Source organism: Bos indicus x Bos taurus, chromosome 23, assembly GCF_003369695.1.
Source record: "Bos indicus x Bos taurus breed Angus x Brahman F1 hybrid chromosome 23, Bos_hybrid_MaternalHap_v2.0, whole genome shotgun sequence".
Taxonomy (NCBI): domain Eukaryota; kingdom Metazoa; phylum Chordata; class Mammalia; order Artiodactyla; family Bovidae; genus Bos; species Bos indicus x Bos taurus.
The window spans coordinates 25,037,324-25,050,060 of NC_040098.1; the positions used below are offsets into that span (position 1 = coordinate 25,037,324).

Genomic DNA, 12,737 nt, shown 5'->3' on the forward strand with positions numbered 1-12,737 from the left:
TCCTTAAGAGCAACTTCGTGAAGAATTTGAGTCCACCTTACAAGCTGACCATGAAGAAAGGAATGAAGGAAGATGGAGAATGCCAGGGACCCTGGAAACCAGGACACACAGTGGATACAGACAACAGCAATGCCAAGCAAGAAAGCAAAGACTGCTTGTCGCTCAGCATAAAGGTCCCAAAGGATACTAAAAGCTTGGCAACCTTCAAAAGCTTCTGGTGCTTCCTGCATGGGGTGGGGGAAACAGCTTGCTTAGTGGGGAAAACCATAGCCCAGGGCCAATCCACTGGCTACATTCATCAAAGAGATGGCTGAGACAGAACAGATTTTTCCTTTCCGTATAGGAATGACTCATGAGCTTGTTTATTCAAAAAGTTCCATCCTCCATGGAGAGAGGTGGGTGATAGGGGGTGGGATGATAATAAGCAGTTTAAGTTTGTATCGGTCAGCCCCCTCCTCCAGCCCTCATCTCTGTGTATCATATGCACCCCACCAATACGCAGAAGGTGGTCAGTATGTTTTGATCTTCCTGCCTTCTCGTCCCATCATGAATAAAGCAAAAGACACCACCGCTCTTGTTGTTTATCATAGGTCGTGAAGAGTCGGACACGACTGAGCGACCTCACTTTCACTTTTCCCTTTCATGCATTGGAGAAGGAAATGGCAACCCACTCCAGTGTTCTTGCCTGGAGAATCCCAGGGATGGCGGAGCCTGGTGGGCTGCCGTCTATGGGGTCGCACGGAGTCAGACACGACTGAAGCGACTTAGCAGCAGCAGCAGCAGTCCTTTTAGAAAGGGAATGTACTTGATTGGTTAAGAATAAGGACTTTGAGACAGACCGCCTGTGTCAAAATCCTGACTCTGCTGAATTGCAAACTGTGTGACCCTGGGCAAGTTCCCTAACCACCCTGGGGCCCTGTTTCTATGTCAGTAAAAATGGGGATGATGATAATATTACTTGTATTGCAGAATTATTATGAAGATTAAATTAGTTAATATATGAAGAATGATTCCTGAATATTGTTAGTTGTCAACTTGTGTTTAATATTGTGTGTGTGTTAGTCACTAAGTCGTGTCTGACTCTTTGAGACCCCACAAACTAACCCTCCAGGCTTCTCTGTCTGTGGGAATTTCCAGGCAAGAATACTGGAGTGGGTTGCCATTCCCTTCTCCAGAGGATCTTCCTGACCCAGGGATTGAACCTGGGTCTCCTGCATTGCAGGCAGATTCTTTACCATTTGAGCTACAGGGAAGAACTTGTTTAATATTTTAGCATATTATTATTTCACAGATGACCAACTATTCTTCTTCAAGTACTGATCCTCTTTTATTCAGTATTATCTTTAGAAGTTCAAATTAAATCATAAATGGAAATAGGTCTTTTAGAGAAACTATATCTGTTCTATGAAGAATATTTTTCTCAGGCTAGGAAAATTTTCTGGGAGTTTCAAGAATTCTCTCTTAAGAAAGAAGAATTTTACAAGTATGATGTGTAAATCTGTATATCTGAGGAATCATCTTTCCCTTCTTATTTAAACAAAAAGAGAGTTCTAGGTAGAAGTGTGTTAGTCGCTCAGTCATGTCTGACTCTTTGTGAATCCATCGACTATAGCCCGCCAGGCTCCTCTGTCCATGGAATTCTCCAGACAAGTATACTGGAGTGGGTAGCCATTCCCTTCTCCAGGGGATCTTCCCAACCCAGGGATCGAACCCGGGTCTCCTGCTTTGCAGGCAGATTCTTTACCATCTGAAGCCGCCAGATGGACTGATGAAAAGATAGGTGAGAGATTGGAGAGATGATAGATTGGTAAAATGTTGCTTTTCTATTTGATTTATCTGTTCCTTTCCCATCATCTTTGAAAAACCATGGCAATAGAAGACCTTGTCATTTCTCAGTCCCATGTTTAAAAGATTCACAAATGCAGAAGAGCAGGAGGCATTTACGAACTGCTTTTTTCCATACTCTCCGTGTCTTTCAAATATAAGAACACTAAAATTTTCTATAAATCTGTTCTTGGACATATTAGAAAAATCATCCAGTTAGTGAATTAGTCTAATTCCTTTTGGCATGGGGCTATTTACCCCACCTTTAATGAAGGTAGGCGGAACTATCTTTTCCGGTTTTACTGGGTTATTAAATTCCTCTCTTGTAATAACCCAAAAGAGAAGGCTGTAGACATAATTGCCTATTTATTTTCACATTCTTTACCGTGTTGTTCAGAATATCTAAATGACAGATAATTCCCAGATTGGCCTGATTCAGTCTATCTGTGATTATTCACACCATGGATTGTTTCACTTACTGGATAAAATCAGGACGTCTTCCCCAGGGCCTGGACTGGCACCGCTGTGTCCTCCCCAGCCCTCAGCCACGCCTTCCCATGCTTCAGGGAGGGACCATTTTAAAACTGACTCTGGTACAGAGATAGAAGCTAGAAAACAAAAGGAAAATAACAAGGGTAACGATGAAAATCTGACTCACTATGACAACTTGCAAATTCTACCCTTATATTAAGATCCTGGTGACATTTTCACTTCCCACAAAAAGCTGCCTTCAGATATTTATATTAATGAAAACATTTACCATGTATAAAATAAGTAATTATTCAATCCTTGGATTACCTCCACTTGAAGGGAAAATTTGAAGGGAAAATGTATTCTACTTTTGCAATTAAACACTTGTGTTTTGCCTTTATTATGAATAGCACAGCATATGTTTAGCATGAGCCATTTGTAAAATGCAAATACAGAAAGAAAAAGAAAAATAATAATTGCCTACTATCTCACCACCTAGAGATAACTGCCATTAACCTTTTATTTGTGTTTCCTTCCAGAATCTCTCAGCATTTTTATGTAATTTAGATCATATAACTTGTAATTTTACATTCAGTTCTTATTTTACTTGGCAGATTTTCTGGGAGATTCATAAACTCACATAATGAGAGAAAGAATCTCCTCTAGTACTTGCTAACTTCATAAGCATAAATAATGAGTGCCTCCTCTATCAGAACTGTCCTAAAAAACAGTGAAATAGTGCAAAAAGAAATAAAATGTCACCGATGTATAGATCAGTCTTATGGACTCTGTGGGAGAGGGAGAGGGTGGGGAGATTTGGGAGAATAGCATTGAAACATGTATAATATCATGTATGAAACGAGTCGCCAGTCCAGATTCGATACACGGTACTGGATGCTTGGGGCTGGTGCACTGGGACGACTCAGAGGGAGGGTAGGGGAGGGAGGAGGGAGCAGGGTTCAGGATGGGGAACGCGGGTATACCTGTGGCGGATTCATTTCGATATTTGGCAGAACTAATACAATATTGTAAAGTTTAAAAATAAAATACAATTTAAAAAAAAAAAAGGAAAGAAATAAAATGTCATGCTTGCCCCCCAGGAGGCACCAACATTGTGTAAGTATATAAGTAAATACTAGGGGGATAGAATTCTGAAGGGAATTATCTTTGATGGTACCTGACCAACGCAGGCAGTGAGACCTCACCAGGGGAGGCTTCCTGGAGTCGGAGCATCTGAGCTGCACTTAAAGGCTTAGGACCCAATTGAGGTGAAGGGGGTGAGGATATGAACTGAGAGTCTGCCCTCTAGAGGGATGAACACAATGGATGGCAAGAAATGAGAGATCATGTGGAAGGAATACAAGCAATCGTATTGCTGAGTCACACAGTCGCAAAGAGGCAGGTGATGGGGCCAGAAAAACAACCAGAGGTCAGAGCGGGAAGGGTAAGAAAAATGCCAAGGGTCAGCCGGGGGTTTCCAGCATAGCTGGTGCCTGGTGGAGATGCCCATTAAGACTGACATTTGATTAATTCAGTTTGGGCCATTTAAAGTTTGGGGTGTCTTTGAGGCCTCCAGGTAGAGATGCACGGCAAGCAGGGGATGGATGTGAATCTGAAGGACGGGAAAGAACTCTGAATCTGAGAGATGGATCTTGGCATCATTGGCCCAGAGGCCATATTTGAAAATCTGAGGATGGGTTGTGAGAGCTCCTTGGGACTACAGTGTGGAAAGACAAAATGCCTAAGGTCAGAACCATGGAGAACACCTGACTATTTTGTCTGTATGAACCCAACTCCCTGCTGGTTATGGTCTAATTAGGGCCCCAGGATAACTTAAAAATACATGGATTATGGTCAAGTAGAAATCCTAGACAATTTAATTAGCACAAAGTATATCCCACACCATGGAAACCAGGCGATGTCTTGGAACAAACTTTATTGTGAAAGAGGTTTTAGAAATATTTTATATTTATCTACTATTATATAATAAATCATAGTGGAAAAGCATAAGAAAATTATATATATATATATATATATATATATATGTTGCTGTACACCAGAAACTATAGATCAACTATAAATTTATAAATCAACTATACTTCATTTTTAAAAAAATAAAATTTAAAAAATAGAAATATTTTATAAATACCAATAATATAATACATTCTTACAAAGAAACTTTCTAAGTTTCTTTTCAATTTTGTTTTCTTTCCAGTACTATACTCTAAATACCCAGATGGTGATAGGGTGGGGATATTTGTTGAGGTGGCCACTAACAGACACCACAAAACAGAAAGAGATGTTCTCATTTCCAGTGATATTTTAAACAGGCAATGATCAGGTTCTTTAAAACCCTACTCCAAGCCTCAAAAACCCTTAGTTGTTTCAATTTTGTATCACACGTTAGAAACATTCTTCATTTTTGTCTTCACTCTTATCTATGGGAGGGTTAAACCTGTCTTTAACTGAACAAACTAAATCTTGAAATTGCTATTCTAAGAAATGTTATGATGAATGAATTTGATTATTTTATACCATCTTGCCTTAAAATAAGAACACTTAATAGCGAAGGACATGTTTAGTCTCCTGCAGTTATGAGATGTCTATACAGTTAACATCAGGTTTCCAGGTGACTATTTTTAATACAGAAAGGAGAGGAGAGGAAAAGAAGCCTAAAGAGTTAAAGCTATCAGCTATATACATGGAGAACCAGAAGAGAGGAATGTCTTGGAAGACTAAGAAATAAAGAATGTCCAGAGAGTAGAAGTGATCTTGTTAATAGCAAAGTTCCAAGAAGAGAAGGAATAAGAAGTGGCTGCTGAATGTGACAACCAGGGCATGGGTGAGCAGGATGAAGACAGTGTCAGTGGAGTGCTGGAGGTGGGAACCACTTGAATTATAGCAGACTTAGGAGTACACTAGAAGTGAGGAAGAAAAGACATTAGGTCTGATCATGCAAAACACTTATTGAGGAAATGATCCGAGATCCTAAGCCTTTGATCTGTCTTCCCACTTTTTAGATAAATTAGACTTATCTTAAAACTGGAGTCCATGAACACTGTTCAAGACCAACATTTCCCTCTCAAATTTGTCAGTCAACAACAGTCACCACTTGAAATGGTCTCCAATTCATTATGTGAGCCAAATATTGCCATCTAATCCTTCATTTACCCAGCTTCTTTTTTTTTCCTTTTTTTTAAAATTAATTAATTTATTTTACTTTACAATATTGTATTGGTTTTGCCATACATTGACATGAATCAGCCATGGGTATACATGTGTTCTCCATTCTGAACCCCACTGCCACCTCTCTCCCCATCCCATCCTTCTGGGTCATCCCAGTGCACCAGCCCCGAGCACCCTGTCTCATGCATCGAACCTAGACTGGTGATTCATTTCACATATGATATTTTACATGTTTCAATGCCATTCTCCCAAATCATCCCACCCTCGCCGTCTCCCACAGAGTCCAAAAGACTGTTCAATATATCTGTGTCTCTTTTGCTGTCTCACATACAGGGTTTTCATTACCATCTTTCTAAATTCCCATATATATGCATTAGTATACTATATTGGTGTTTTTCTTTCTGGCTTACGTCACTCTGTATAATAGGCTCCAGATTTATCCACCTCATTAGAACTGATTCGAATGTATTCTTTTTAATGGCTGAGTAATACTCCATTGTGTATATGTACCACAGCTTTCTTATCCATTCATCTGCTGATGGACATTTAGGTTGCTTCCATGTCCTGACTATTATAAACAGTGCTTTTTATGGCTCTGCATCAAGAGAAGGCTTATCTTTTGATAAGTCTGCAGAAGCAATGTCAACTTGTGGAAGACTCAGTGTCTATGAATTTTGTTTTGATTTTTTTTTTAATTGAGAGGTACTGAACAGAAGGAGCCAGGAATGATGGAGAGGTTAACTTCATTTGCTGATAAAATAAAGTTCAAAAGATGCTAGAAGGGATGGATTGACTTGAAATAGGAGAAAGGCTGACAGATTTCAAAGCCAGAAGAAAGGAAATAAACCCAATCTGTGGGGAAAGGGAGCACAAATTTAGGAAAAGAGTATCCAATCATCTGCTGCTGCTAAGTCACTTCAGTCGTGTCCAACTCTGTGCGACCCCACAGATGGCAGCCCACCAGGCTCCCCCATCCCTGGGATTCTCCAGGCAAGAACACTGGAGTGGGGTGCCGTTTCCTTCTCTGTCCAATCATCTGAATGTTTGTAAATACTGTCAACAATATTTGCAATTAGCCCCCACTGAAAAGACAACATGGCTGAGGTAAAAGCTCCTCAGAAATATTTTTACTTTCCCCTAATGTGAGTTGCTTCATCCTCTTCCTCTCCTTCATCTTTTATAAAGCGCCATGGACACCGAGAGAAAACCAGTGAAGTCACAGTGTCGGAGGAGCATTAAGACCTGTATGGGGTCTTCAGAAAACTGGGTACCATCCTGACCCAGACGAGCATACATCCTTACCCCAACCTGACTAAGCACCACACAACAGCTTTCATCAGCACCACTTTCTCTGCTTCTTCCCAACACTGCCCCATACATACTTTAATTTCTGCTTCCTTGGCGTTTCCAACGTCCCCACAATGACCAGCACAGTCTTATACACAGGTTAGGTCCTCAATTAAATAAAAGGCTAAAAGACTCTGTAGCAGAACACCTAAACCCAAAATATATTTTCTGCATTACATGTTCATTGAATCTCTTAATGGGAGCATATAGATGGAACTCCATTGTGTATTCCATTCTTGTTTTGTCAAAGAATTTTTGATATTGCAAACATTTTACTGTTTTTCATAGAGCTCTCCATTAAACAAAATACATACCCATAGTTTAATTTTGACATTAGTGCTTATATCCTACATGATAGAGATCAATCAATCCCTTGGAACCATATTAATAATAAATATTTGAATATAACAAATGGTAACATACTAGTTCCATGACTCCCTGGGTCTTAGGATAGTTTTGTGTCCCAATCTATATAAGCTACAAAAATTGGCTATATACAATAAATTTAATGTAACTCACAAATTAAAATATACCAAAAAAGGTAGCTTGAACACTTTAGGGTTTACACGGTATAACAGAAAGAACACTGGCCTGAGTTGGAAACTTGAGTCCTCATCCGGGCTCAACCACTGAATGTGACTAAGTAAACTGCTTAATCTTTAGGCTTCCATGTCCTTATTTGTAGAATGAGGCAGTTGGATAGGATACTTTATGGGGTTCCTTCTCTTACTAAAATTCTACGACTCTGTGAAGCACCAGCTTTCTATTCATCCAGCATGCTGCAATTGACAGGCCAAGTGAAGCATCTCCCAGTTAAACTGACCCCTGCTGAAAAGTCCCAGATACCAGCTACCCACAATGTCCTTCCAAAGAGTCCTTAGTACAGACATCTTCACACTAAGTGCTGAGTGGCATGTTATGCTGATGAAAGCTGTCTGAACCAGGAATGGCCACCTACAGGTGGAGATGGTCCGGGATCCTCCCAGTGGACCTGGCATAAGAGCTCCCCCTACAGGTAGTTCTCTACAAAATAAGGCCTCACCCAACCAATCGCATCTCTTCTGGGGGAGTTTGAACATAAAAACAATCATGATACTTCTCTTTGGTAACAATTATTTTAAAAGGAACATATTCCTTCATTAATTAGTCATTTGATTGACACCTCCTAGTGACCATAAGACCTCATGAAGTCAAAGAGCACTCCATCTTGCTCAGCATTGTGGCCTCCTACACATCACATGGGAGATTCAACAGAGACTTGTGAGTCACCTAAAGGAAAAAAGTGAAAAAGGACCAGGAACATAAAGAGCAAAGGCGATGGCAGTTCACAGATATAAAAACAAAGAATCCCATTCTTCTCAGGCAAATAAGCATGGAATAGTCAAGGTCAGTTTATAGTTTTAGTGCAATACCTTAACCTCGTTAATTTATTAATTTAAATGGAGAACTTTAAAAAAATAAAATAAATGGAGGAATTAGATCATTTTCTGATTAGCCTGGCTCTTCTCTGACATAACACAAAAAAATGCCACTGGAAATCAAAGGAAAACTCGGCCTTTGAAAAGATTTATCCCGGCTGCAAATGTATAGTTAAACTGCCTCAGAATAAACAAAAACAAACAACGTAATACATTAGAAGGTGCTTATGAGTCATTTAGTCTTTGAGAGTTTAGCTTTTATGAGTTAGGAAGATTTCACAGAACCATCTGACTTTTGGGGAGGGTTTGTTTACCCTGATTTCCTGAAATTACTGGGAACAATTAAAGTTTTGAGATACCCTGAATTTTTCTTTCCATTTGGTGGGGGCCTAATGGCCCATCTGCAGATCTGGACTCCTATGTGCACATATGGTCCATAATTTATGAAACGTGCTTATTTACATGTTGTAATTCTTACTTTCCAATGTTTTAAAATGCACCACTCATATCTTTCTTTGACATGCATCCGTATATTTTAGCTGTAGGGGTGACGCAGTGAGGACTTGTCAGACATAAATGCGTTAGGGCTGATCCCTTCCCTACAAAAAAATATGATGGGAGAAATTTATAAAATGATGGGAAGACATCTTTTTGCATCCGGCAGTTCTATTTGGTGGGTTAATACTCACCTGAAATAGTCGGGTCCACACCTTTCCTCACCTGGAGAACTACTTTAACTTGGCCCTCACCTGAAACTGAATACAAAAGAGAATCACAACTTGGATATGATACAAAGATTCTCTTAATACAACAGATATTCACATGTGAGAAAGACGACTTTATGTTAAATTCTCCCCAATCTAATTACATTTTCAAAATTTTAAAAAAAAATTCAGTCCTTGTTAGTTAGTCTAACAACTGATTTCCAACATTTGATTTTGATTGTTTGCTTTCGATTAAACTTAATCACAGTAAGGTTTCCAAGAGAATCGGCACGTAAATAATTAGGGGGAAAAAAATCCTTTAACCATATGTTTTTTGGAGGCCAGTGTTGGTCAGCAGGACATCCCTCATATCCTATTTCCCTTCCATCAGTTTGAAGGCTCAGCTTTTGGAATTCATGTGTTCTTCACCAATAGAATTCAGATCACCCATGAAATGTATTTGCTTTACCTTTATCCAGGCAAATTGTCCTTTTAATGAAGTTGTTTCTCCAACCTCCCCCCCCTTCCACTTTCTCCTCCTATCTTCCAAACCAACTGAGCACATTTGAAAGGCCTGGGGTTCATTAATTTTAAGTGTTCAATAAATTAGTGAAAATAATCAAAAGGCCTGATTCCTTCTGATAATGACAATTTGATGTCAGTATAAACCAGTAGATTAAGCTGGGAACATATGCTCCTTTGCCAAGAGAGGCTGCTATAATTAAATAGTGAATGCATCTACAAGGTGCTCTCACGCCTGATTAATTAGTAATCAGGTGCACGAACCCCACTTTTCAGTAACACCTTGCCTCTCATTGGTTAATTACCTTTCTGCCTTATCAGATGCCATGAAGGCCAAAGTCTCCCACCACTGAAGAGCCCAATGATGCTGAAGGTTGCAGCCCTGGGGCCTTGGTCCCACTCATGCCCCCCATTTGCCTCTCCCTGGAGCACTAAACCCTTTCCTCTGTGGCAGGTTTGGAGTAGACCAAGGATCATTCTTTCTAATTACAAAGCATAAGCTTCAGAACATTAAGTCCGCAAAACACCCATGATGAGACCTCTCTGATTTTATTCTTTCTTTGTTGATTATTCCATTTTAAATTTTTCTATAATAACCTATAGTAGAATATCATCTTCAGGAATACAGAAATACAGAATCATGATGATACGTGAAACTAATATAATATTGAAAATCAGCTATACTTCAGTGAAAAATATTTTCCCTATTATAAAATGTGTGTGTCTGCGGCTTTCTCCTTACACTGTACACATTTTGAGACCAGGCACAATGGCCGACCTGTTCTTCATGTGTTCTCCTTCATCATTCCTTCCAAAGCTTTGCTTATATTGTTTTTTTATACAATTGCCCATTTCACCCACTTTTCTAACTTAATAATAATAATTAATAATAAAGACACCAGCTCAACATCTCTTTTTTTTTCCTATAATGTCCTAATATCCATTTCTACTCACACTGATCTATATGCATTTGCTAAAGTTGAAAAGCACTCCTAAAACCAAACTATGATACTTATAGCAAGGTCACTCTCAATGAGAAAATATTATTGTGCATCAACTGTGGTGAATTCAGGACTGCCTCTATCCTAAGGTCTGTCTCTAAATCTCTGAGAGAGGGATTTTTCTCCTGTACCTTAAGATCCTAGACATTGCTGGGCATGTATATCTTAACTTTCATGAACCAATCTAGATAAACTGCTCTACTCTGGATGCCAGGATGTATTAATAACTCACCATTTCAACAAATTAAACAATTGGAGGCAGGAAATAACCCTTTTAAAGGAACTCAAAGACAAAGTAGTAAAAAAATTCTATTCAATCAGAAAGAAAAGTCAAATTTATGACAAAATGACATCTAAAAACATGCATAAGTCTATAACAATAAAATACCCTTGCACAAGAGAAAGGAATAAAATATTGTAATAGAATCAAACTCTAGGAAAGGTAAATTTAAAAAAAAAATCCGAGAATCATTTGGAAAGGGAAGTTAGCTCATTTAAAGATGTTATAAAAATCATCCTTGTACTCACAGATATAGAAAACAAACGAACAGTTGCCAAAGATGGAGGAAGGACAAAGTAGGAGTTTGGGATTAGCAGATACACAACACTATACATAAATAAACACAAGGACCAACTTTATAGTACAGGGAATATTCAATATCTTGTAAGAAGCCATAGTGGAAAAGAATATGAAAAAGAATATATGTGTGTGTAGGGGTGGGTATAACTGAATCACTTTGCTGTGCAGCAGAAACTAACAGAACATTGTAAATCAACTAGATTTCAATAAAAACTATTTCAATTATCCTTATTAATAATTTCCAGGCATTTGTAAATTTTAGTACATCTGTGCCTTCTTCCTTAAGACACAGCCCCTGAGGTTAAAGAAAGTGAAAAAAGTCACATGTAAAGAGTCTTTTTCAAAGCTACTCTAGCAATTTTATAATGATTTATTTAACCCAAAATATATAATATTTATACTTAGGGGAGAATAGAAACAGCATTTTCCCCACTACATAGAGGAGGGGATTTGAAGTAAAGGGAAAGTAATCCATGCATCCAGAATCCCCTGGGTGTAAAGGATCCCACCAGCAGTGCAGCGTCCGGCGCTGAAGTTAACACTGACTATACAGTCCTGATAGGCAGCAGTGATGATTACCCAGAAGACGGAAAAGGTGAACCCTGGACATCTCTGACTCTCATGATAGGCTGTCTCACTTTCCTTTGTCCACTAAAGCCCTCACCCAGGCCCTGTTGCTAGTAAACCAAGGCTCCCTGGAGCAGCGAGCTCTCACGCCTGCACCTCTGTACCAGTGGCTTCCAAGCTGGGCAGATTCTGGCTTTGTTCAGCCTTTACAGGTATACAGATGGCCCCAACCTTCAGAGCAACCTCTTCCTCAATGCAGACATGAGAAGAGAAGCAGTTTCAGTAGCAGAGAAAATGCGGCACAGGCACCGAAAGTAGGAAAAATGAGAAAAGTCTGATTTCCTATACCAAATGGCCCCTGCGGGCTGCCTCTGAGCACGTGCGCTGATGCAGTAGGCTGCTTCTTCCCAAACACCCTTTCTAGGCTGAGAGAGACCACAGAGAGTAAACAGGAAGCTTGTGGGTGAAATTCAGCAGCCTGGATTTGAATCCTAGACCTTCCAGGTCCTCTACATGGGTAACTGACAAGTTCTGAGCCTCACTCACTTCTTCTAAAAATGGGAATCATCCTATTACCTACATCATAGGGTGATCAGGAAGAAAAGATGGGATAATCCAGGTAACACACTTAGCACAGGACTTGGTTTCAATGAACAATACATGTGAGTCATCATCAATACTGTTATTAAGACATGCTCATTTTTCTAGGAGCCAGTTAACAAAACCAAAAAAAAAAAAATGCTTTTACTCTTTTGACAGCTGCACCTAATCATGATGAGCCCTAGTATTCCAAGTTGTAAGCAACTTAACCAGATCCACTAAAGTTTGCTAAAGTGCTTTGACTCTATAAAAGACAGTATAAATGCAGTGTCATTTCCAATTTGGGTACATACAAAGAAGGATAAAAATCATCTGAGACTAAAGGTATTGACTCAGGGAGAGTTTAAGAGCCTAACACAAGCTGTGATACTGTACATATGTTTTCTCAGTGCTTATGATTTCTGATTTTGTGTTTGTAAGACGAGAACGGTTAATCTCCTTTGTTTATCAATGGAAACTCACTGCTGTTGATCCTTCCCAGATTGTAAGAATATCTGGTTGATCCTCAAAAAGAAAA

General features: G+C 39.3%; 1 protein-coding gene across 1 annotated transcript in view; it reads right to left on the reverse strand.

The window, feature by feature from the left end:
• PKHD1 (PKHD1, fibrocystin/polyductin) overlaps window positions 1-12,737 on the reverse strand; it is a 443,492-nt gene that overhangs the window by 190,965 nt on the left and 239,790 nt on the right. Inside the window, 2 exon segments of the mRNA XM_027525460.1 lie at window positions 2,304-2,432; window positions 8,936-9,001. Of these exon segments, the coding sequence (XP_027381261.1) occupies window positions 2,304-2,432; window positions 8,936-9,001 (195 nt within the window).